Genomic DNA, 26803 nt, shown 5'->3' on the forward strand with positions numbered 1-26803 from the left:
ATATGTAATGGATTTTCATGACCTGCATAATTCTGCAAAAATATTACAAGTTATCTTAAACTGCTTGTATACATTGCACATTACGTATGGTTCATCCCATAATGCAAGGATTAATATAGGCTCTCACACATGACTCGATATTTACACACACAAACCATTTCCCACACAAAACCTTCAAATCGAGAAAGCCAAGCTGAGCCAAAATGTCACTTGTCAACTTCATACAATAAAGCCCTACATCCATCTCTCCTCACAGCAACTGTCTTTTCATTTTATAGACAAAACCTCTTTATTTTCTGTTTTTAATTTGAGCATGTTTCTTCAGTTTAACAAAACATGTTGTCTGTACAAAACGTCACATGAAAAAGAGGACACGATCAAATCAGATGGAAAGAAATGCTTTCTGTCTCTTTAAATACTGAATACAGTTTGACAAGATCACAATAACAACAGCAAGAGTGAACGAGTGGGCCCCTCTGAATAATCCGACTGCTGACTCACATGCTGTATCGCCACTCAAGACGCTAAAACCGTTCCTCATATCACATGAATAATTAATGTTGCTTTTAAATGCTACAAAAATAACATGAAATAGAATACAAAAAATCCATTTCCTTTTTGTCCGAGCCTGCAGTGCTGTCATCTTACACTGGTGATTTAAAAGTGGCTGATGCCTGATCTGCACAGATCAGTTTGGAAAAAGTCATTTTGTTCCTCATCCCACACAGCTGAAAGAAAACCGACGCAGAGTCTTATTAAGCGGCATTTGGGTTTTGCACCAAAGCGAGTATTCTAATCTAGAAGATTCAGAGTCCTTGTTCCTAGTAGACCCCCACGACACGGACACACAGTTTTGAGGTGAGGGCCAGCAGTGAGCGCTGACATCTGGCTGTCTGATCCAAGCTGCACCAGCTGAGCCTTCACGCCAGTGTCTAGAAGGTCTATTTTCATTTTGTTGCTAAGAAAAATATATCATCACTATTGTAAGAAGATCCGTTTCACAGTGTTTCACATGCATGTGAATGTCTACCACTAATTCTCTAATTGCTGGCTATCACAAATCATGGTTTCTCTTCTCTCTGAAGAGAGTCCTTTGGTGTCATTTGTTACCTGGGAAAAAATCTCTATTTCTAGATAGACCGGGATTGAGTATGACGTATGTGGAAAGGTGATGCGGGGGGCTTTATAGCTATCTAAATCAGTGTTTAAAGTCACTTGTAAACCGTTGATTGAAACTGCGATGACCTACGCGGTGAAAAAATGACACATTAAGCCTTGATTACATGACAGCATATATAAAAGGTCACATTCAACGACACACTCCAGGTGCTCAAGTCTCACTACATCAGCTGCTAATTTGTCCCACAAGCATAAAGCCCCAGAGCAGGCCGAACGTCTCTGTTCTCAGATCAGACTCAGACTGCGCATTAGCCGTGGGCTGAAGAAGAGGGCTTCCCTGAGGGAGTATGGACGGAGGGAGAACGGTAGGCAGTCTGGGCCGCTGTGGAGCTTTTAAATGCGGGCCAGCAGCAGAGCCAGCAGCAGGAACAGCAGCGCAGCTAGGCACGGGCCGTCTGCCCTGCAGCGATGGCTCCGGTCAGTCAGGAAAGGCTCTGGAGATTCGTAGCCCGAACCATCTGAAACACACAAACAAAGAGAGACAGCACACGGCGAGGAAGAGGTAGGAAATTCATACCTTTACTCAAAGCAGCAGGGGCCTACAGCACTGACCTAATTACAGTTTAATTACTGAGACGGAAATCTTTTTTTGCATGCAAGGAGTTACATAGATTACAGGAACTTGACATATTTGTGCCAATGATAAAAAACAAAACAACCGGAGATACATTTAGAGGTAGAGTCAGAGCCTTACGTTTTCAAGAGTTGCTTTTCAAAGTGCATTCACATACCAATTTGTCAACGACAAAGCAATCGAGGTGTGCACATGTAACAAGAGGTTTGAGATTTGAGGTGATGCGAGGAGGAATACACGATAGGATTATTTTGGGGCCGATACTGATTTTAACAACAACTCTTGGCCAATTCCAAACACATGCATTACGGCAGGGGTTTTCAAAGTTGGCTCCGGGGACCCCCAGGGGGCCTCCAGAGGTTGCAAGGGGTCCCCAGAAAATTTTGGAGAAAAAAATGTCTTCCTTTTCTACTACATGCAAAGTCTCCAGAAATGTTTTCACATTTCCTTTTTTCACTCCAAGTGAAAGTTGATACAGTACAAATACATTTGAACTGATTTTTTTTCTCTTCTGGGTTATACACCCAACAAGTGTAGCCAACTATTTAAGTTAAAAACTTTCAAATAAAAAAATTAAGTTAAAAAATATGTTTTCTTTATAATATCACATTTATTATTTACCTAACAAAGTTGAAACGGTTTTTTATACATAAAAATCATTTATGTATACATTTTTTTCTAAAATCTAAAAATCTAAAAAATGTATAGAAGTACGTAATAAATAAATAAAGTCTGAAAACCCCTGGGTACAGTATACAGGCAAGTTTATCGCTGTATTATCAAACAAATTGCACATAGATTGGATCAACATTATAACAGAGGCACAAAGCTAAAAAAATACAAATAAGACAACTTCAGAGGTTATTTCTTATTAACAACATCAACTCATATTCATATTTGACTTATTATTATAGAACATTACATTTTCCGCCCTTGACGCAGTTAATAAACGTTTGGTTTGTTATATCGACCATGTATATCGACGCCAATATATAAACAGAACTTATACTTCCTGACTGTTTATATTTAACAATGCTAAGTGATGAGTTCATGACAAATAATTCACGCTCATTCTAATCGTTTCTCATTAGAACTCAGCTGTTATTATGATGGATGCATTCTCGCATCTTGAAAATAAATATGAATTCTCATTACCAAAATGTTCCTGGAAGATGTGACTAAGTTATTTGCATGCTTGTTATATCTAACAGCTGGCTGGAGTGTGGACATGAAGAATAATATAATTTTCGACGGCGGGCAGTGTGCGATAGATGACTTACTTGTGGGTTTAACATACACCTTCAACTTTAAACAAGGCTTGCCAGCGTGGTTGGGATGAGGAGAAGCTGTTGACAAGGAAGAGAGGAAATGGGAGAGAAATAATGAGTTCCACACAATGCAGGAAGTTGACTTCAATCAGCCAAATGTGCTTATGGCAAACAGAAACATTCAGACACTGAATAAATATGTGGCTCATCAATCTGTTTAAGATTCTGACGCTGCTCCGAGATGACACTAAACGTCTCTCAAGCCCGAGAGTTAGTTTGACCCCTCGACAACCAAACCGAGAACAAAGTCCCATATTTTCTCCATTCAGAGGAGATTGCTCTGACCTTCTCTAGCTTGGTGTCGTCACTTACAATAGCCTGTCACACAAAGTGCCCCATAGCAAATTATCCCACAGAAGACCAGTCTGTGACCTAAGTTGCCATTGAGTCAGCCGGCTCTCGAACATCAGCCTCCACCAGTCCATCTCCGGCACAGCTCATCTGGACTCTCCAGACGTGACCCTTCAGACAGATGACTTCATTCATCTCTGCTGTGCAGACCTAACAAACCTCTCGATTATTTCCTTATAAGGTTCTGACGACAATGAAAGGGAACGTAAAATACGATGTGAACTCTGAATCTGTCAAACCCCCGCACAGAAAAAGAAATGCGCATGATCGCCCGGCACATCCACTTCTTTTTAATGTCCCGGTCAAGCTGATGCAGTACACGAGGAGTCGTCGGGAGTTTGTCATCTTCAGACCAAGCCGCCCTCCCCCATCGCCTTTCTCAGGTCATTGTGTATTCCTGTCCACTACACCGGATCTTCGGTTCATTGGAGAGCACCCAACCTCGACCGCCGGCAGCAGTGTAGAAGACGCCTGTCAAGATGTCATCACGGCCAATCAATACGGGCGGAGAGAAGGAAGTCTGGGGTTAAGTCTGACTAGACCTGATGGACGTGTTCTTTTTACCAGCAGACAATCAAGATCGGCCCCCACTTCCCCCTGATAACCTCCCAGATCTATCTCTCATCGGCGACCCCCCGACCCCGCCTCAAAGCATCAATTCCCAAGGGCCTGTGATGGCCACAGAGCTGCCGGTCTCCAAACAATCCTCTCAAGGAGTGGCTCTTGGGGGGAGGTGGGGTGTCCGAAGGCCTTTTCCAGCCTTGAAACAAAAGCCTGCACAATGTAGGGCCTGGCTGGGAGCTGGGAGGCGGGTGCATTAAAAACAGTTTGGGAGGATAGTGCATCTTTGAACTCTTGCTCTTGCTCTTTGTGGCATGTCTCTTTCTCCCTCGTGTGAAGAGACAACACTGCGGCGTGTATGATAAGCAGTGCTACGCCCCGCTGACTTATGGGGGGTTGGTGTGGAGGGAATGTTGACTCACAACACCCCCCCCCTCCTTCGTCCCAATGCAAGCTTCTCTGTCTTTCAGTCTGAGCTGTCAATCAGGGAATAATCAACAGTCAAATGAAAAGCATGTAGGATCTCCATGGGAGAGAGAAAGGCTCGTCTGAGGGATGTCTCCTGATGGACAGTGACACAAAGCCTGCAAAGCTCAAAGTCGCCCATCTCCATACTGTACACAGAGCACACAGGTGGCTCCGGTCCCTCCACATCTGCCTCTTACGTCCTGAATTGTAATCACCATATAAAATATTGATTGTCTTGCTCTCTGTTTTTACTGACATTTTTCATGTCATCTCGCTAAATCAGCTAGGCAGGAAACTAAACAAAGAATAAAAAGATGTCTATTTTTAATTTGGTAAAGTCATACCAAACTTTCTTCAGCAGAGGACAGTAAAACAAATAATGAAAAGACACGTTTCCTGTTAATGCTGGGAGGTTAATGGGACTAAGCTGTTGGATGTTTCTCATTAAAAAAAAAAACTCTTAGGCTATTAAGATTAAAGCTTCTCTATTTCTCCATTTCAATTCCTCGCTTAATCTACCCGTGTCTTTTCACGTTGTAACTCAGAGACGTTCTGTCCCAAGAGGCAATGAAGCTAGAGCCTCCTTGAAAATATTTAGATCAGAAAATAATCAACAGTATAGAAACAAAACAAAACAAATATGATGAGATATGAGATCAAACTGTGTGCAAATCACCGGTGGATACAAGTAAAGTGAAAAGTCTCATTTGCTTTCCTTGACATTTAATTCTCTCAGAGGTCCTAAAGCATGGTGCAAGTGTAATAAGAGTAATACAAATAAAAATAATAAAGGGGTGGGGGGGGTTGGTGTACTACTGTGATATGTTTACAACAGGTCAACCAATTATACAAATGGGTCAAACTGGTGAAAACATACAAACACGGACATCAGCCTTTTTAGTCACATCTACATCGAAATTAATTCAGGAACGAAGACGTGAAATAATGATTTTTGCTTAAGTACACATGCAGCTCTGTGTCTGAAAGCATCATTACACCTGCCGTGTTTACCAAGGATCAGATGACAAACAAATCTTAAAGAAGGTGGATATAAATAATCAGCAAACAACAGTCAGCACTGCAGTAGCTAAAACAAATAAATGTAAAGTTCTTTTTGAAAATGAATGTAAAAAATCTAGGGCTGTCAAACGATTAATCGCAATTAATTGCATCCAGAATAAAAGTTTGTGTTTACATAATTTTTGTGTCACGGTTATGCTTTGTTTTGATTCAGTTTCTGTTCCGCTTAAGGCTAAAATACACTACAAGACTTTTGCTCAGATTTTCAGTCTGGACTTGTTGCAGAAAGTCTGTGCCAGTCTGCAGATTTGATCAGTTAGTGTGTTTCTATCTGAAACTTTCAAAAAGTCTGCAAGTGTATGATGTCTAGTTTAAAAAAGTCTGTTCAGATTTTAAAAGTCTTGTAGTGTGTTCCAGCCATTAGGCATTTGTTTCCATAGTTACCTATTAGTTCGCCCCTGTTTCTGTTTCTGTTGATTGCATTCCCCTTGTATTTCTACCCCATGTTCTCCTTAGTTCATTGTCTGTTATTATTTGAATGTTACGTTTGGTTTTGTTTCCCTGCTTCTGTGATTACTCCCTGTGGATTTATTAAAAGAGACTTTTTGGATTTCTACATTTTTTGTTGTGCGCTTTATATACACGGCCAAACCGTGACAATATGTTTGCGTGTTGTGCATATTCATTTTGTATTTATAAACGCATACACATACATGCATATATTTAAGAAAAATATAAAAATAAATAAACATTTATATATAATTTAAATTGTTGGTAACTATAAATAAATACATGTAAATATTTCCTGAATATATACACATGTACTGTATGTGTATGTGTTTATAAATACAAAATTTATACGTGCATACACAGACAAATATTAGATGCACTAGATGCGATTAATCGCAAGTAATCATTTGACAGCCCTAAAAAAATCTTAAACTAGATGTGACTTGATTTTGATAAACAGCATGTTAATATAATTTATAAAATGTCAAATATTGTATTGGTTGCTTGGGATGGTTGTGTTAGAAATGCACACTTACATATGTAATAGTACTCGTGTCCAGGTCGAAACTCAAAACCAAGCGAGAAGGGGGTGAAGAGTTGGAACTTCTCAGAAAATCGCAGGGGTCCGTCAGGGCTCTGGGGGCGGTTACACTCCCATCTCTTGAAGCCCCTCATGCGGTGCTCACAGGTGAGGTAACCATCATGGTTAACCATGAAAAGGATGTAGCGCTCCATGCGACTGTGAGGCTGGGGGGTCTCGTAATATGGACAATACACGTCCAGGTAGTCGTTGATGCTCACGGCCACAGTGTATTCCCCCTGCCAGAACCTGCAACCGAGAGTCAGAGAGTGAATGACATTACGACTGTTAATATTCCTAATTTCATGTTTTTTTTATTTTGCCGCCATTCAGACCATACAGCATTACAGAAAGATGTTTAACACACAAGGGCTAAATCGGTTGGGCAGAAAGCCACAGGCAAGGCGACAGAATAAGCTGTAATGAAAAGCCACAATGCACGTTTCCTATCTAGGTCACCATTATGCAGAGAGAGAGAGAGAAAGAGAGAATGGAAAAGCAGAACATACTGAAAATCTAACACACAAACATTTGCAACCTCTCTTTGTAATAATATAATGAGGATGTTTCAGAGAGCCCTTAAAAACAACTCTGAAGGTCAAAAATGACATTATAAATGAACATGTTGATTACGTTCACATAAACCACTGGCAAATTCAGTAAGCGAGTTGATTTAATTAGCTTGTCATGTAAATCATAAACTTCATACGAAATAGCACCCGTAATCTGAGCTTTGAACTACACTGGCACTCTTAAAGTCTTTTTCATGCTTCGCTTTCGGGTTTCTCGCTATATATCATGTGTTTTATGAGAATGCAGCTTTAGAGCAAAAGAAAAAAAGAAGAGAGGGAAGGGGTGGAGGGGCAAGAGATAGCATTAGTGAATCGGTTTGAAAGTCAGTGTGACCTACAGAGGCTGCAAAATGTGTGTGACTGCCGTGTGATGCCGGAGTCCTGCGTGTATATATGCTTTTCACTGCAAAAACCGGCTGTCGGCGGAATAAGAAATAAGACTGAGGTTTATTCTTGTGACGTGAGACAAAATGCTCTGTGCTTTGAAAAACAACACAGTTTTAATGCATTACAGAATTTTTGTAAAGTAAATTACACAAAGAACTTGTCTGGGTCAATTTCGCAATTTAAAAAAAAATCATGTTTCTGTGAGATACGCACCGTCCTACACAAAAGAAAATAACTTCCCAGTGCTTATAAAATTATTTTAAACAAACTAAAAGAAATTACCGCTCTGAGCAGACCAAGAGCACAATACTTTCCAAACCAGTGACAGTGTCTGATCTGAACTCTATAAGCCTGTCTTTTTATAGACCAACTAAGCGAAAACAGCAGAAAGCACTCACACATGTGTAAGTGAGGAACGACTGTCAGCTATTGGTCCATTTCCCTTCATTGCTCGGGATGAGGTCTTGTCCTCTTATATAGGGAAGTGGCCCTCTCCAGCACCCGCTGTCTGTCCTTTAACTAGACAAACTTCATCACAGAGCTGCACTTATAGGCCAAGTGCCTTTTTAAAGGCTGCTTGTTGTGCCTTCAACTTAATGGCTCTTTCAGATGTCAGCACACACACACACACACACATACTTATAGACCTACACCAGTGATTCCCTCAGATCACCCCCCCCCCAAACGCCCTATAATTGATCGTAACTACAGACGTAATAGAGACAAATCACAGATGGGATCTCGTTCATATTGCTATTGTTGATCCTAGACAGCAATGTGATTAAATGGAAACGTTTGCTTAAATCTCTCCTGTGTCTCACATATATCTACTTCAGTTTTAGGTGAGATCTCAACAATGGCAAAAATGGAGTTTTACTGCAATTAAAATGTTGATTATGAAGGTAGAATTTTGATATGAACTCAAACATTTCACATCAACTTTATTGAAAATTAGAACATCTACACAAAGCCATTAAAGAACTTTTTAGGCTGTATGGTTCCAATATGAACCATTATTTAACATCCGAAGAACCTTTGTTTTACTAATGGTTCTCTGTAGTGGAAAAAGTTTCTTTAGACTCTAGAAAGATAAAGAAGAAATGGTTCTTTTAAGAACATCTTTGACTGAAAGGTTCTTTGGGGAACCAGAACTCATTCTTCAAAAGCATCACAATGAAGAACCTTTTGTAGCACCTTTTGTTTAACGAGTATAGACGGTTTCAGCTGCAACAACATAAACAAACGTAATGTGGCCCAAACGTAACTTCCGGTAGACATCCTCAAAAAAACAATAACTGTTGAGTAGTTTTAATTGAATTGAATACAAATATTTAATACATTGTTATATTTATAACCAAACACAGAACTTTGGGCCAGGCACTCGCATCCGTCTATAATCTACATGAATTTACTATTACATTCTCATTTGAGACAATTTAATAAAACAATTTAATGAGAAACATCTTAATTTTTAATTTCCTCTAAGAAAATATTCTTATAAAAAACATCTTGGAAACATTTTGTTTTTAATAATCCTTTAATTTACAGTAAAGCCCATTGCACATTGAGTCCGAAATTTGCGTCCGAAATTTCCGCACGTTAAAAAATAAATACGACCTCACGTTGTGTCAATCACATTTATACACTGCCTCCGATATTTTCGTCCGTCATAAAACAATTCGGACCGGGTTCAATTTTCAGCGTTTTCGCATCCGTAGCAAGCATTTTGAGTGGCCTTTTTTAACAATTCAGAGACACCCTACAAACGAGAGGCAAATACGAAAAAACGCATACGAAAATTTCGAACTGTATGTGCAAAGACCTTAAGGCTAACGATTAGTTGCGACAAAATAAAAGTTTTTGTTCACATAATATACTGTATGTGTGTGTACTGTGTATAATAATTCTGTATATATAAATATACACGTCAAGTCAAATTCCAAGCTCACATCTTTGATCAACTATAATTTTGTTTGCTACGGTACATTAGACTCAACAGCTCCCTCATACAGCCACAAAGTAGCGTTACAGGAGACACTGAGCTCTCCCATAAAACCTGCGGCAAATGACTTTCCCTACAGCGGAACATCTCTGGATATGTGTCTGTAAATCAGTTCTCATAGTCCTAATCAAGTCCACCTGTTTCAGATTAAGCACATTTCTAAACTGTTACCTCAATACCATCTCTCCACGGTCAAGTTTACATTAAACTGACAAATGCATCGCAGGCCCTTTCAAACAAGCCCAAGTGACTTGTTTGTCTAATCACTTGTTTATACTATCAAAAGGAATCAATCTCCTGAAAGTTTGGAGCTCCTGACCTTTAATGTAAACGGCGCAAAGGCGTTTTTTTCTAATCAAGCACGAACAGCTTACAGAGGGGACATATATCAGGGTGAGGCGAACATCCCGCCATATGTTGAGGGATCCCATCCGTGTGTGTGTGCGTGAGTGAAGCACATCCTTTACTATCCTGCCAGAAACACACTGACCTTCTCAAAGTCTCCCTGAGGAACTTGTTTATGGTTCATGGTGAAATATTGATCTGTGAATTTACAGTGGCTTCCATAACTTCATTATCTATAACCGCTGATTGGTTCCATCATCAAACGCAATAAATGGCTTTTCACAAACCGCCTCAGATCTGGCTGGGGTTCGGGTGGGGGTGGTTTTAACAGACGTGAATCAGAGCTGAATCATAAACAGTGATGCTCAGAACTATCAAAATGATCTCTCTCTCTGATACATTTATATATATCCAGCTTTCACAGATAGGTGGAGCATCGTGCAGAATCGTAAACAAACACACATCAGTCTCTCCCAGCGTGAGGCTCCTCATTCACCTGCTGTCGGCTCACGTTTTCTCTTTTCTTTGTCTCTCAGAACTTTGATATTCAGGAGATCTTCACGCTCGAGCATCTGAAGCCTCTTTTAGACAGAGCAAAGGCTCACAGGATGAGAACACACTCCTGCACAGCTACACTGTCAAAACTGCAGAAAATATGCAATGTGGCAGAACCGAACACAACAAAATTTCTTTTGTGGTTTTATGTTCACATTCGGTTAAGACTCGATTGTTCAAAGAATTAAAAAAAATAAAAAGTGGAAAAAAATAAAAAGTCATCATTTTCTTGTTGTTCCACACCTGGATGTGATTTTATTTTTTCCAATGAACAAAACTTCAGATGTTTTGCGAACATGTTCAAATCTATGGGGACCAGCAGCTATCATGCTACTAAAACAACAATAAAATGCATCCCATTTGTCTATACAACTCATACACTACATTCCGCATTTTTAGAAGGCATATTATAAATTTGTGTGAGAAACAGACCGAAGTTAAAAATTATTTTCACTGAAAGTCTTGTCTTGGCAGCTGTGGTCACCATTCCTTTGATAAATAACTCCTTTTGTGTTCCACCGACAAAAGAAAAGTCATGTGGGTTTTGAAAGACATGGGAGTGTGAAAAATGATGGCAGAATTGTTATTTCGGGAGAACTATACTTTTGAAGGTCCAGTGTATGAAATTTAGCGGCATCTACTGGTGAGGTTGCGAATTGCAACCAACGGCTCCCCCTCCCTTTAGAAGCACCACAGTGGCTGACACAGGACAAAGATGTCATCACATTTTCGCTTCTTTGCCGAAGGTGATAACATATTTACAAAACAGGCTCTGTAGAGCAGTTTGTCCGTTTAGGGCTACTGCAGAAACAACATGATGAATTCCATGTAAGGGGACCCGCGGTGTATGTAGATAGAAAGAGCTAATTCTAGGATAATAAACACATATTGCTTCTTTATGCTAGGTTTTATACACCTCTAAGACATAGGTATATTGCATTTCTATCAATAGATCCTCCAAAAAAATTTCACACTTGACCTTTAAGGTAGAGAAACTTTAGTTCTTTTTTATTTTAAAGTCTCTTTGTAATCCACTTTTGATAATCCAAAGAGATATCAGTTTTGAATGACCCCCCAAAAAACCTCCATAATCATTTTATACCCGCACACACACACACACACACACACACACACACACACACACACACACACCACTATACACGTACTGGGTCACTCTCTCACACTCACACACACACACACACACACACACACACACACACACACACACACACACACACACACACACACACACACACACACACACACACACAAGCATAACAGGGGCAGTTTGTAAGTACATTTATCCTGTGGCAGAGTTCAGTGAATTTGCAGGCTTTTGCTATTAATAGTAGCTACGGCATATATGAGCATTTCTTTAAGCCTTACAGGAAGTCTTGCTCTCTTACTTTTCCCCAGTCTTTGTATCAAAGGATCACTAGAGGCACAACATCACACACACACACACATGCACGCACGCGCACGCACGCACGCACGCACGCACACACACACACGCACACAAAGCTACTTGGAAAGCTACTTTAAAGTGTAGCCTGCCATGGCAAAGCTACCCTTCTTGAAAACAAGCCAGTTCCACTAAAAGCTACTAACAAAAGGTAGTTAATTACATTGAAGCTATTTCAGTGAGCATGGTGTTTTTAAATGTATAAATACCAAATGATGTAATTAAATTTAATCAGATTTGTATTTTTCCAGCACAAAAGAAAAATGATCAGGGCAACAGCTTTTCAGGGTTTGAACAGACAAATTAACACTAAATACATTAAAAAGTCGAATACACATTGATACAACTTTAAAGAAAAATAGAAATGAAAAACATATTTTTGAAAGGCGACGTCAAACAACATGTTCCACTAAAAAAAAAAAAAAAAACACGTTTACCTACACACGTTTACTTTTTACTTCATAGAATGCCTTAGACTTAAATGCTATTTAAAACAGTATGTACATCTGTAGAAAAAAGTCTAAACTATTTTTAGTTGTTCTGAATTTACTATTTATTGGTATGTGTTTAGGTAAAATGTTGTTTTTTTTGTAAACTACTAACAATATTTCTCCCATATTTCAAATTAAAATGTTTCTATTTGCATTTATTAGCAGTAAATGAAAACTGGAGAAACATGTCAAAATAACAGAAAAGATGCTCTGTTTTTTCAGACCTCAAATGTTAACCTTCCCAACCTTCAGGACGTGTACAACTCCAGAATAAAGAAACAGGCAGGTAACACCACCACAGGCCCCTCTCACCAGGGCAACAACCTGTTTGCACTTCTCCCCTCAGGCAGGTGTTACAGATCTCTGCCCATCAGTTCTAGGCATAAAACCATTTTTTCTCCATTGCCATCTCCAGCTTAAACAGCTAACACAGAATTATTAACAGTTTTTCTGCAATTCATGTCTTCACTCCTAATCACCACCTCTCTCTCAAGTATTATGTAAATAAATACATATGCATATTTTTACTTATACAGCTGCATATACTGTAAATACACAAATCTGTACATACGTAGATCTTCGGTTCCAATTGTATACAACAACATTATTGTTATTTTTTTCCTCCTTAGTATTACCTATTTTTTATTTACTTATTGTTCTTCCTGTTCTCATGTCATGTAGGCAATGTACGTATGTACCGAGAGCTTATTTAAAAAAAATCCTTGTGTGTTTGAACACACCTGGCCAATAAAGCTAATTCCGATTCTGAAATACTGCAAAGAAAAAAGTTCATATTCACTTTTAAGCAATACAACAGTATTTTTTGTACATGTATTTAGGAAAAGTAAAAAAAATGCTCCTGTTTGTCACTCCTGAGGTTTGATTTTGTTAAAATTCAACAGACACCGGACTTGATTGGCCACAAAACATACATCTAGAAATCATGATTAAATTAAAATTTGGAATCATTTTTTTCCTTGGCTGTACATAGCTAATTGTACTGAATTCTATACAAATGCTAACAAAACTAAAGTTTGAGCAAAAAACTTGATTGGATTAAGTAAATAAATTAGCTCGCTTCTGAGGACAATTTTCTAATTATACAGTAGATACTTATGTACACACACACTTTATCATTCTGCGTTAATTCTCAAGTAGTAGATCTGAAACTCTGGCATTAAAAACACTTGCGTTACACATTATGGCAAACCACAGCCACAGCGATGTGATCCTGGAGGCTTTCCAGAGTTTCCCATTGTGTTCTTGCCACAAGCAGGCCTTTTGCCATCATGCCAGCCCTTCGAGACACTAGGGGCTTTTAATGATACGGAAAAGCAAAGGGCTGCAACAATGTTGTGAATGCAAAGCTCCAAGGCAAAGCTCTTCCATGCAAGATAAAAGAAAGGAGAAAAGCCACTTATCGCTGGAGCTATCTGCTCCCCGCATCTGATGCACAGGCTTGGGAACCGGACCTTGTTATGTCAAGAGGAGCGAGGATGTACTGACGCAGCCAAAAGAGAAAAGAGAGAGCGAGAGCGAGAGAGTGCTGCCATTTGAAACAAGTGCTCCCGAATGACAGCCGTGCTGGGCGAGTGGGTCAGATCTAGTCTTGATGATGTCACCAGTGCTGTTGTTTCCAGGGCACTTCATGGAGCTGAGAGACTCGATTACATGAAATCATCAAATCGGCAGAATTGAAATTCACCCGTGCGCATAATTATTGCAGTTGTCTAGCAGGTCTCGTAATGAGTGTTTAAACGTACAACAAAACGCTTGTCAAAAATTAGCTTATTAAATAAACCTGACAATGACAGAAAATTATGCTTTTTTGCATTTTTACCAAAACAAACATGTTAAATAATCCATCACCTTGCTGGTTAAAGGGATAGTTCACCCAAAATTCTGTTATCATTTCATCACCTGTATGACTTTTTTCTTCTGCAGAATACAAGAGATGTTTTAAAGAATGGCGGTAAGTAAACAAATGGCGGTACCCATTGACTTGCATTGGTTTTGTGTCTGTAGAAGTGAAAGGGTACTGCCATTGTTCGGTTACCAATATTCTTCTATACATGCACAGTGAAATCTAGGTATGCCTGTACCTACTTAGTATATTAAGAGATATAATAAAATTCTAAACCTGTATGACTTTCTTTCTTCTGAAGAACACAAAAGAAGATATTCTGAAGAACGTTGGTAACCAAACAACATTGGTCCCATTGACTTTCATTGTAAGGACACAAAATCACTCCGACATTTCTCAAAATATCTTCTTCTGTGTTCGACAGAAGAAAGAGTCAAATACAGATTTTGAATGACATGAGGGTAAATAATGATGACAGAATTTTATTTTTGGGTGAACTATCCCTTTAAATATTTGACACTTAGCATAATTGGTGTAAGATTGTGCATGTAAACACACACATATTTCAGGCAGGTGAAAGTGGGTTGACTGAACTCCGGCATTCTGCAATCTAATCTATTATGTGGAATTGATGGAGGGCGAAAAAAATAAATAAAGCCCTAATATCCAGCCTCTATTGCTCCTCCATAGCAATGCCGGGCTGAGGTGATTAATCAGGGCCATTGACTGCTTTAGCAGCCTGGTGTATGATAGATGACGTCTGGATCGTAACTCTGCCTCTGGTCACAATAGCTGAGAGCTGTAGCCAGGCTCCTGGGCTTTCGTGGAAGCGACCGATCCTATTGATGAAGGCTGTCCAAAGCCTCCTCACAGCACACAGCCCGCTTCATTATTTCCCCTCTGCCGAGACAGAAAAGCAGCGGGTATACCGTAGCATGGGAAGAAATAATACTTTTGGATACAATTACTGGATTGGGAGTGTGGCATCCTACCACAGGCAGCGCCGGCCCTAATATCTGACTCATTGTTAGGCAGCTCGGCTCCTCAGCTGGCTATGCCATTGAAAGGTAGCGCGGCGCCCGTAGGGAGCCTCCGCGGCCTCGCAGGGGCCGTAATCTTTTTAAACGTGAAATTATGAGCTTTCACGTACGGAAGTCGCAACGAGGAGATTTCGCCGCTCTTCTGCATGACACTGCAGGCAGGACTGGAGGCTTTGGCTCCTGTTTGACTTATTACAAAGGGCACCGTGAGCTGGACTAGAAAACGTATCATTTTCTAATTCATTTCACGTAAAATGAATTTTAAAGCTTTGTGTCAAATAGAAGCAGCTGGAAAGTTTCTTATTGTTTGACTACAATATGGATTATAATAAGAGGGATGACGATTATAGTAGTTTTTGTCTTCAAATTGTCAAGAGTCTTGTGGGTTGTTGATTCCTTTATAGCTATAAATAGATAAGAAAATGCATCAATGGAAAAAGGACACAAAGTGAATTACAGCTGTGCAAATCTAATAAGCCACAAGATACTTTACATTAGAGTGACCTTTTCCATGGGAACAGAGTGTAAGGGGCGATACAAAATAAAGTCCGCAGAGACTGTATGAGCCTGTACGTGTGGCATAAATTACTGTAATGCATGGCTTCAAATAGCGTATTGCTTTTGTGAACAGAAGCAACAGAGATATGATAAAAGAACCAATGTGTAATAAAACACAATCACATAGAATCACGTTTGTTAAAGGGATAGTTCACCCAAAAAAGAAAGTGCTGTCATCATTTACTCACCCTCTTGTCCTGTATTACTTTTTTCACTCTTTTACACTCTTTTGTGTTCTGCAGAAGAAAAAGTTTCAAACTAAACTCCTCCAATCAAAACCGTTGAATATATTTTAATGTACTGTATATACTTCAGGAAGCACTGCCCAGAGGAAATGAATATTTCTTGATAATTCTCTTTTATTGCTAAGAACAAAAGATCAAAACAAATGGAACAATTGTTAACATAAGAGTTGTAAAATTCATGTCGAGGGCAAAGCTTAGACAATTTGGTCACAGAAAATTCTGATGAGAATTTTACTGAACATTAGACCATTGCTGTTTTTTTCTAAGAACAAAAGTCTGAGAGCCAAAGAAAGGGTCTATTCTCATCGCTAACTATGAAAAACAATTGAGATAAAAAAGAAATGTAATTTATTGTTTCTTTCTCTTTAGTGTAGTAAAACATCTAAAGAAAAATCAAGTCTTTTTTGCTGAAATGAACTAAGAGGTGTGGAGGCTTCACCTTCACCAGGTGAGACGCGGTTCTGTCGTCGCATGTCTCTCTGATCGAGGAAGCCTAATGATACTGGACAGCTGTCCACAGAGGAGACGCTCAGCTTCTGCGTGATGGTCCTACAGATGAAGCCACCCAATGGTCCTACAGATGAAGCCACCCAAGAAACAGGGCTCAGAGCTGTCGTGGAGTGGATTTTACACGAAAGCAGACAAGAGTATGTAATTCCCACAGTGTCTGCAAACTGAGTGAAGGCGGCTCTTCTCTCCTCTGACAGGGGCTCCAATGAGGCCACGGCCTCACATGCAGCTCACCCGACAGCCATCATCACCCTCTTTACGAGACATGATTGTGAGTTTGTGCACAAGGAGAGAATGAGAATGGAGAGAGAATAGGTATCCTGATTGCCTCCAGACTCATAAGGCTCACACAGTGAAGGTGACTGTTAAGTAGAGAACTGAAGCCTGAAACCCGCCTCTGAACGAGAACATGTGACCCCACCCTCAAATTTTAAGACCAAAATCAAATCATATGAATCTCTTTTTATTCCTCTCAGGGGAGCCAGAGATGTACAGAGTCTGATTCCAGTTAATGTTTCTGTTTTTTTAACTGTTTTAGTAATGATACTTTTCGTAATTTTTAAGAAGAAAGAATAGGCAGTGGAAATCAATAATAACATAAAGCTATAGCTATAAAGTTTAAAAAATCCTTCCAAATTTAAGTGAACAGTGGAGTCTACACCACAAACAATAACTAAACTAATAATAAACTAAATAACTATTTTTTTCCAGCTGATGAAAGACAAAACATCGACAGCCAATCAAAATCCATTTAAATTTAATGGATGGTACGATTCACAAATTTAAAGGGATCGTAAAGCACAATCTCACAGGAATTCGTAACTATTTTACGTGGTTGCTAATTTCTATGAATTCGTACGATCATATTAGCATGTTTTATTTGCTTTCACGCCAATGACATTAGGTTTAGGGGTGGGATTGGGGGAGGGGCTTCAGTATTGCTTTTTTAATAATCGTACGTTTTTGTACGATTCACATTAGCCACCTCGTAAAATAGTTGTGAATTCTCGTCAGATTAGGATAACATTTTTCGAGGTGCACACTAATATAGTTATTGTTAAAGTTTTCTTTTATAGTTATCACTCTTGGTGTGGATGGGTCTTCATTGAATTCACGCCTTGTCAAATAAAGAAATATTTTCAGGTTGTGAAAGAACAGTAACAGTAGATGAAGAAAAAATAGAATACAATGATCTAGAAAGCAGCATAAATACAATAAAAAGATTCACACGGTTAATTCTTGATGTTGATGACAAGTCCCCAGTCAAAAGAAATGTGATGTTTGTCATTACAGCTGCAGTAATGTCTATTATTTGCAACTTAATATCATGAGAGTCTTTGGTTTCAGTATTTCTATAAATAACACCCATTCTTACAAACGATTTCCAACCCTACTTACAGACTCTGTAAATTAAAACGAGATTGTGTGTTCATGAAGCCACGCAGGTAAAATTAAAACATTAAATATTTATAATAATTATTTCTTTTTTGAAATACAAAGTGACTCACTAAAAATATATGACAAATTGTTCCGAATTCGGCCCGAGGGCTTGAGTTGAGTGTTGAGCTGAGTTAGGAGTTGACCAAAAGAGCAAGTTTATGTGCCAGCTGAAACTGTGACTATGTATAAGGCCATCAATATGATTTAGTAAGTGGCTTGCACATTAACCACAAAACACAGAAAATGTATACGGACAGAGATAATGTAATAAGACACAAACTGAACTTTGGCTGTCTCTGTTCTACAACAGACCTTTATCACTCTCATGAGGTTAATAAAAATATTTCAATAAATGAAACAAATGTTGATACGTATCCCATTTGTCACTGATGATAAATAAATTTGCAGTATTTGAAGTGAAGGTCGGGCTAGGTTGATTGATTGTATAATTGCTCTGACAGCTGCAAAACATTACCATCTGTTGCCTTTTTCAAAGAATTAATCAACAAATACAGCATGTGTTCAGCCCCATTGCCAGCTAGATACGATTTGCCGCTTTTCCCCCATTTCTCTTTTGTGTCTCATAAAGGTGAAAAATCGCTTTCAGGCCGCAGCCCTGGGCAGATCTGTCTCCTGGATCTCTGGCAGACTGACCCGGTCAGTCCCCCTCCAGCTACGGACGAAAGCGTGCCGGACGTGCCCCAACTGCGCGCCGAAAAGAGTGGCCGCATGCTGCGGTCCGAGCGGCCTCACACAAGTGTGTAGGCTGTAAATAGTACTGTGTTCTGCTTTCACCCTCCATCGCGTCTCCTTTGAATGGCTCTAATCAGGGGGGGCTCCTGTGGTAAGCTGTCCTCACTGCTGAAATGCATGAGTGCTCTGAGACAGAACGGTCAATTTAACACACAGGCACATGGCTACAAACTTGAGTGCTGGTATAGAAAGTGATCAGAATACTGAGCGCCTAAAGCACCTAAACAGCTAAACTACTAAACCTAAAGACAGGCGGGTGCAGTCAACAGCCGCAGTGACAATGATCAAAGACAAAGAAAAAGCTACGACACTGCTGGCTAGTTGACAAATGATGTTTTTGTTTAACGTCAAGATTTTAATGGACATTGATATTTTTGGATGCAGTGACATATCATCGTGTCAAGGTTTTTGGTCAGTTTTAATGCCTTTTTGCAGTTCAATAAAACGAAGTGAAGTGTGCACGTTCTGCACCATTAGCAGCGGCAAACAGAATTGCAGTCTGTTAGTTTGAGTCTGATAGCTTTAACATAATTGGCTTAACCAATGAGTTTAGGAAAAACTTAACGTTTCACTTTTTTACAACCCCCCTAATTACACTTTTCATCCGTAAATAGTCCTGTGGTGTAACAAATCTTAAAAAGTGCAAATGTGACGTTTAATACGAAGCTATAAAACAGCATAATTATACACCAATTACAAAAGTACAGTGCAAAACGGTTCAAATGAAGAAAAGCATGCCAAGCTGCAGGATGCTGGGGTAACGTCACATCAATGGCCCTATTAAAATGTGAATAATCGTGTTAGTTATCTCTGTTTAGACCACACTCACAGGGTGTGTAAGTGCTATAACTACAACAGTTTGTGGGAGGTTTGGCTAACCTCTCAATTGCTGGTCCGACGCTTTAAAGCAGCAGTGGCTCTTGTTTAAACGAGGACGCTGTTTTTCTCCTCCACTGACCAAACCTTGACCCTCATCGAGCTCTTGAAATAGGGACACACTCAAGGGAAAAACCGGCTCCTGCTGCAGCCTAATTTTAAAGCAAATGAACAAATCGCTGCCTAGAGGCTCCTTTCTGGATGGTACTTTCTCCCTTTCTATTCTTTTACAGTATACGTCACAGGAGAGCTTCACAAAGGCAGAACACAAAAAACTAGACTGGCGAAGTGCTCATCCCACCCATGATAAAGATTAGAGTCAGAGTGCCAAGTGAATGAAAAGAATTCATACGGACCTAACTTTAATTCTTCATCCACGAGGCACTTTCCCTCTTAGACATGAGTATTGTATACACAGATGCAGTTTTTGGTGATGAATGTTCCATTGGCGTGAGTTCAGCTGGCACAATCTCAAAAGGGTTCAACTGGCATAATTTTCACTCCGTCGCTTACAATCTGTTTCCTTAACAAACTAATTTCTCATTCTCATTTTCTCTGACCGACAGATGTTAGATCTGCGTTGGGTGATCCGATCACAAGTGTAGGACGCCAAAACATGCTTAAATGGGTGATAAATGCTTTTTTTGTGATTGGATCAAACCATCCAAACCATATTCGGTAACACTTTACAACAAGGTTGTACTGTATTTGTTAACATTAGTTAATGCATTAGCTAACATGAAATAATAATGAACGATAGCATTTATTTATCTTAGTTTGTTCATTTCAGCATTTACTAATATTCATTTTTTAACTGTTAACATTAGTTGATGCACAGTGAACAATTGGCATTAACAAATATTAATAAAGAATAATAAAAGCTGAAAAACGATGTTGTTTATTGTTAGTTCATGTTAGCTAATGCATTTACTATCACAAATACAACCTTATTGTAAAGTGTTACCATACATTCTGAAGTAGTTAAAAATAAGCATATTTACAGTGTAACATTGCATTTAGTGTAACCGGTAATAATGACATAACATAACAATTAACAGCAAAAACCCATCAATGATCTAAAGCTATAAAGTGCAGCTTTAAAGGAATCATTCTCTTTATTCGAAAAATGCTCATTTTAGTCACCATTTACATCATTTCCAAACCTTTAATGACTTTCTTTCTTCTGCAGAACAAAAAAGAAGATATTTTGAAGAACACTGGTAACCAAACAACATTGACCATCATTGACGTCCATAGTATAGACTAAACCACAGAGACATTTCTCAAAATATCATCTTTTGTGTTTCACAGAAGAAAGAGACATTTACAAGTTATTGACCACATGAGGGTAAATTTTTTTTAATTATGCCTTAAAAAACATCTGAGGTACAACAACAACAAAAATTCTCAGAGTAACATTCTGACGTACTGTAGTGTTCAATTTATCTAGTTACAAAATCAAGGTACCTACCATAGAAATCTCATCACAAGTGGCCACAGAAGATTTGCAGAGCAGGTCAGTATCAGGTGTAAACAGCTGATAAGTGTTGACTAAGCACAGACAGTTTTTGTAACTTGACCTCATTCACCTCAACAGGGGCTCTACTAGCTGGCCCTTAACTTACATTAAAGGGTCGCCGCTATGTTTCTTTGGTCTGTGCAAACAAGACCTGCTTACTAAATTGCAAACATACAAAATGAAAGACGGGCTCATAATTGAACTATGTCTTGGGGCACCAACTCAAAATAAAAGAGTCCTTTTACAAACATACATTTTTTATGTTTCCCACACAGGCGCAGGGGAATAGCTGTCAAAGAGGTGACTCAACAACAAAAGACCCTGCTGACTTTCATATTTAGTTCTATCAAGGTCAATGAAAGATGGAGTCATTCAAATAAAAGCTCGACAAACATTTATGGTTTCGTAGTAGTTAGCACACAGTAGGTGACTTTCATACATTAGCTGGTGTGAATTTCAATATCTTAGCCAACAGTTTAGCCGATGGTCAAATAGTGTTTCATGATGACAGGCTTAAACCACCTTCTGCTGCTAAACAGCGCCCGAGCCCCTGGGGCAAAAACAATAATGCAAATGTAAATCCTGCTGGTGTATGTTTCCCTCCTTTTGCCCCAAATAAAAACTTGGGCAGCAGGGTAAGCACTTCTCCTAAATTATTCACTTAATTCAAACTGATGCTCCTGGTCTTATTCACTTTTTAATATTTCCTTTTGAAGTTTAGTAATTATCTCTGCTAGCGTTGCTGCTTGCTTCTTATTTTCCTTCCTTTTGCGCCTCGCTCCCTTGTTCGATGCCATTAGCTAATTAGACCCCAAAAGGGGGCGATCCTTCCCCTCCTGGTTAACAGCCCGTTAAGAACAGTGTTAAAAGGATGCTTGGCATGTGCTCAGATTAGCACTGCAACCCATACACACATCCCCTGTTAGCGGGTGTGATGTACAGTTTGGATTAAAACTAACGTATTTAAATTTTGGTGCCTTACAGTACATGCAACAATTATTGCAAATTCTCACTGTCTTTGTTGTTTATTATCTTGGTTTGTGAGACGAGCTTTGGTAGTCTAAATGACATTGCATATCCCTGTTGAAAAAAACAGCATATGCTGGTTTGGTATATGTTTTGATGCTGGTTTGTGCTGGTTTAATCTGGTCATGTGCTGGTCCTTAGCTGGTTTAAGATGGTCAAACCAGCATCAAAACATACCTAACCCAGCATATGCTGTTTTTTTCAACAGGGATGTAGGGGGTCTTTAATACGCAACAGCAAATGCTTTTCAGGCGGCAGATATTTGACTCAAGGGATGAGCTGTGATGAGGTGACAGGAATTATCTAATTCAATGAAGCATTCAATCAGTTCAAAGCAACTCAAGCCTGACAAACACTTTCATGCTGAAGGTATGTGTATGCACTGATCTACATTTAAGTCCTTTCAGATCCTTCTCAATGCAACATGATCACACCGACAGGAGCGGAGATGGAAATCGAAATCTGATTCCACTTAATGGTTCTATTATGGTTATATGTTATTTTTATTGAACAGTAGGCTTTTGAATGTTATGCTACGTTTGGGCCGACTTGTATTTAGGATATTTCGCACCTCAGACTTGGAAACAATGCCTTAAAGGTCCAGTGTGTAGTCCAGATCTATTGATTTCTCCATTGATGTCTTCCTACCCCCTCCCGTCTCAATAAGCGAAAAATGTGACAACATCTTAGTTCTGTATATGCCACTGTAGTGCTCCGAAAGGAAGAGGTGGAGTGAGCCGTTTGTTTGCTTGCAATTCGCAATCTCACCACTAGATGCCGCTAAATTTAGTACACTTGACCTTTAAGAGGCGCTCAAGGTCAGACGTCTGACCTCTGAACTCAGGGCATGTCGATCAACCTTAGGAAGATGCATCATTTGACGTCACACACAAGATGCTTCTAGTGACTTAAATATCCTTAATCTGAGGTGTCTGGAACACAACATAAATTCGAATAATCATTACAGTTTTGGTTCTGCACAACTGCACATACATTTAAAAATTTCCACAAATCACATTAAACATTACGTAATTGCATAAAACATTACATAACTGAAACATTACCTACGTTTTGATTGCCTGTTACTGTGAAGCTTAGTAAGAACGTCAACGTGGCCCAATAAAAAAACTGAGTGATTCAGCAAGTGAGAAGTTTAAAAAATGTAGAAATTCAAAAACGTTTCAATAGTTCTCAGTTCCAAGTGCCAGAAAGGACAGTGAGGCGACGGGGATGCCAGCAAAGACACGGTTTTTCACTTACCGTGGGAATAGATCTCAGGTATGGGAGCTCTGTGATTGGCACTTAATGAGTCTGCGGTGTCAGAGGTTGGAACAGACCACAGGGTCTGGCCTATAAATACCCCTGATAAAAGCAGCACTGTCATGTTGCATTGATCACAGCAAGATAACTGTGAGCGGGAAACATCTGAATTAGGAGCTATCTCACTATCAAACACACACCTGTGAAGAAGAAGAAGTGCTGGAGCGTGCTGCTCGGAAACAGCACAATGACAGGTATTTAAGAGCTCAGCGGAGAAGGAGGGGTAATACTGTAATACTGATACATGCGTATAACTTCTTAAGGGCTTCTAGCAGGATAATTGAATAGTGTTAAAGAGCGATGATTTTATTATGCCATTGCCTCCAGAGCTTGTTTCCTTTTTCTTAATTCTTCATTTCTGCTGTCACTTATATTGGGCTCGTGGCTGACAGGCACATTGTAGCTTTGCTTTGAAGGAACAACAGAAATGAATGGCGCTCATCTCTGTATTAGAAAACGGAAAATGAGAGACAACAGAAATAAATTCAGGCTTGAGAAGACATACAGTAGTATAGAAGTGGTATCAGATGGTCTCAAACGCTATAAGAACAAATGTTCTTTGTCCTTAAATGATAGTTCACCCAAAAATAAAAATTTAGAAAAATGTTTTTAACTGGCACCCATTCACTTGCATTAGTTTTGTGTCCATACAGTAGAAGTGAATGGGGGCCAGTGCTGTTCGGTTACCAACTTTCTTCAAAATATCTTCTTTTGTGTTCTGTGGAAAAAAGAAAGTCATACAGGTTTGAAACGACAAAAGGGTGAGTAAATGATGACAGAATTATTATTATTGGGTGAACTATCACTTTAAAGAATCAAGTAATCATGCCTAAAATGTTGAGTTTGGTCCCATAAATTAAAAATCTTAGTTCATTTAACTTGTCAACCTACACAATCTATACACTTCAAAAAAATTCAGTTTAGAATGCAATGAGGAATACCCACAAGCCTTTGTGCCTGAATGTTTTATGCATAAGAATTCATGGGACATTTACAGAGTCATTTATAAAACGTTATACAGGTTTTACCTCATTTTAGTATTGCTGGTGTTGTTTTACAGGTAAAAACTGAGAAAAGTTTTCTGTGAAGTCACTGGTCAGGTGATTCCTGTTGGCTTTGGCAAACATGGACCCTGTTTAACACATCCTATTTCTTTCCACAATAGTGAAGATATTTGTCAAAAATGCATTTTCATGTAGAATCAAGTTAATTCAGTGACATAACATACAATGACATTATAGAGAACTGAGTGCTTTCAACTTTCTGGCAGCAATTTGAGCGCTTTTTAATTTAAGGAAATGTTCAACTGAAATAAAAATTCCCTTATGCAATACCAGAAGTATGTGACTTCTCTTCTTCAACACAAACAGTGTTCAAAGAGTATTCTTAAAAATATCTGACTTTATGTCTATATATTGGTGCCATTTTGTGGAAGCTCAAAAATATGACGTCCATACAAACTCATATGGGAAGGCATGTGGGTGAGTAAATGATTCTGGGTAACCTATTCCATTAAAGGATTAAATGAAAATAGCACTCTCTAGTTGTTCCAAACCTGTATACATTTATTTGTTTGGTTGAACACAAAGAATGATATTTGGAAGAATGTTAGCAACTGAGATTTCTGGGACATCATTTTCGGTTTCAGCATGACAATGCCACTATACACAAAGCCAAAGGAGGTCCATAAAGAAATGATTTACTGTGTAAGAAGAACTTAGCTGGCCTGCACAAAGCCCAGACCTGAACCTCATTAAACACCTTTGGGATGAATTACAATGCAGACTGCGAGCCAGATCCAATCACCCAACATCACTACCTGACCTCACTGGTGCTCTCGTGTCTGCACGAACCCTAATCCAACATCTAGTGCGAAGACCATCAGAGGAGTGGAAGCTGTTAGAGAGTATCAACTCTCTATTGAGGATTTGAAATGAAATGCTCAGCTAGCACATTTGGGTTTGGTATTTGGTGCCCACATACTTTTGGCCAATGCATAAAATCCAAACCACCATATCCAAAACACCACATGCCATGGCACGTTTTCGTTAGTGGCTGCACCCTGGCAACATCCAGAATCAAACACTGTCTGTAAGTAATGCTAATGCTTAGCGTAATCCGCAAATAATGCTAATGATTTCTTCCCTAAGGCTCTGTTGAGATCAATGCACCCTTGGCAGGTAGTTTCAAAAGGGGGAAGATCCTCCTAAACAGATGGTGAGCAGTTTGTCACATCGATTGACTCCCGGGTCCTTGGCGCTGCACTAGCACTGAGGTTTGGTCCGTGTCCAGCGAATGATTGAGGTCTGGGAACGGCGACTTATTTTCATTCCACTACGGCGCTTTCTAATAACACTCTTCTCCCTTCGTGCTTTTCTCATGTGATTTAGGAGGCAAGAAATGAGCACCACGCCCATGTGCAGATTACACCACAGGTGACTTTCTCATTAATATTTGATATGTATTTTATTCATAAAAACGTGCAGAGAGAGAGAGTTTCCATCAAATTTTCCTGAATAAATAGGATTTATTTCCAGAAATAAATATTCTAAACAGGCTCCTCTCAATAATTTCCTGAAGGTTTTCATCAAAAATGTATGACAACATTTCCACACCAGTAAATATAGCAACTACTGAATTTTAAAGAACATAAAAACAACCATAGGATGCTAGTATATCCCCCAGGCTTTACTAGCTAAACCTACAGGACTAACATGATCAACAAGCTTTCCAGTCAAGTGTTGCTGGTGGACAGCACGGCTACCATCAAACCAGCCATAGCCGGTACAAACCAACCTCCACCAGCACGGAAATGAGTCAAAACTGGTCTTTTGGGTAACGTAATCACGAGGCGGCAGCTGATTTATCCGCCCGCACCGGTAATCAAGCCATGTGTGTGAAATATTTAAATCGCATGAATTAGATGCAGCGCTAAACTTCAATCAGCTGTGTAAAGAGTAGAATCTTCCAAACTTCCAAATCAGCATGCGCAACTCGCTGCACGCTTTAGTATTCACGTCAGGCGAAAGAAACAAAGAGAATATTTACTGAGGTTACGTAATGCTGCTTAAGTAAGTTTGACCTTGAGAGGATGGCGGCGCTCCTGTTAGGGTAAATAAATAAAGCGAAGTGAACTACAGAATGAGGACACAAGTACAGTACATCAGTGATCGCTTGAATGGAGTGGGAAAGAAAAAGAGAGAGAGAGAGAGGTCTGTGGGAATCTTCCATCTTCAGCACCACACACACTACTCTCTCTCTTCTATC

The 26803-nt window shown here is 39.3% G+C and overlaps 1 protein-coding gene across 3 annotated transcripts in view; it reads right to left on the reverse strand.

Annotated features, from left to right (window-relative positions):
• Window positions 1-289: 289 nt before the first annotated feature.
• efna2a (ephrin-A2a) overlaps window positions 290-26803 on the reverse strand; it is a 55240-nt gene continuing 28726 nt past the window's right edge. For 2 of the 3 annotated variants that reach the window (XM_057334162.1, XM_057334164.1), the window contains 3 exons: window positions 6528-6820; window positions 3034-3099; window positions 290-1637 (listed from right to left, as the gene is read on the reverse strand). In XM_057334162.1, coding sequence (XP_057190145.1) covers window positions 1513-1637; window positions 3034-3099; window positions 6528-6820 — 484 coding nt within the window. In that variant the 3' untranslated portion in view covers window positions 290-1512. Of the gene's footprint in view, window positions 1638-3031; window positions 3100-6527; window positions 6821-26803 lie in introns of all 3 variants that reach the window. The other variant, XM_057334163.1, reaches the window with a different exon arrangement.

The sequence above is a fragment of the Triplophysa rosa genome, linkage group LG5 (genome assembly GCF_024868665.1).
Source record: "Triplophysa rosa linkage group LG5, Trosa_1v2, whole genome shotgun sequence".
NCBI classification, from domain to species: Eukaryota; Metazoa; Chordata; class Actinopteri; order Cypriniformes; family Nemacheilidae; genus Triplophysa; species Triplophysa rosa.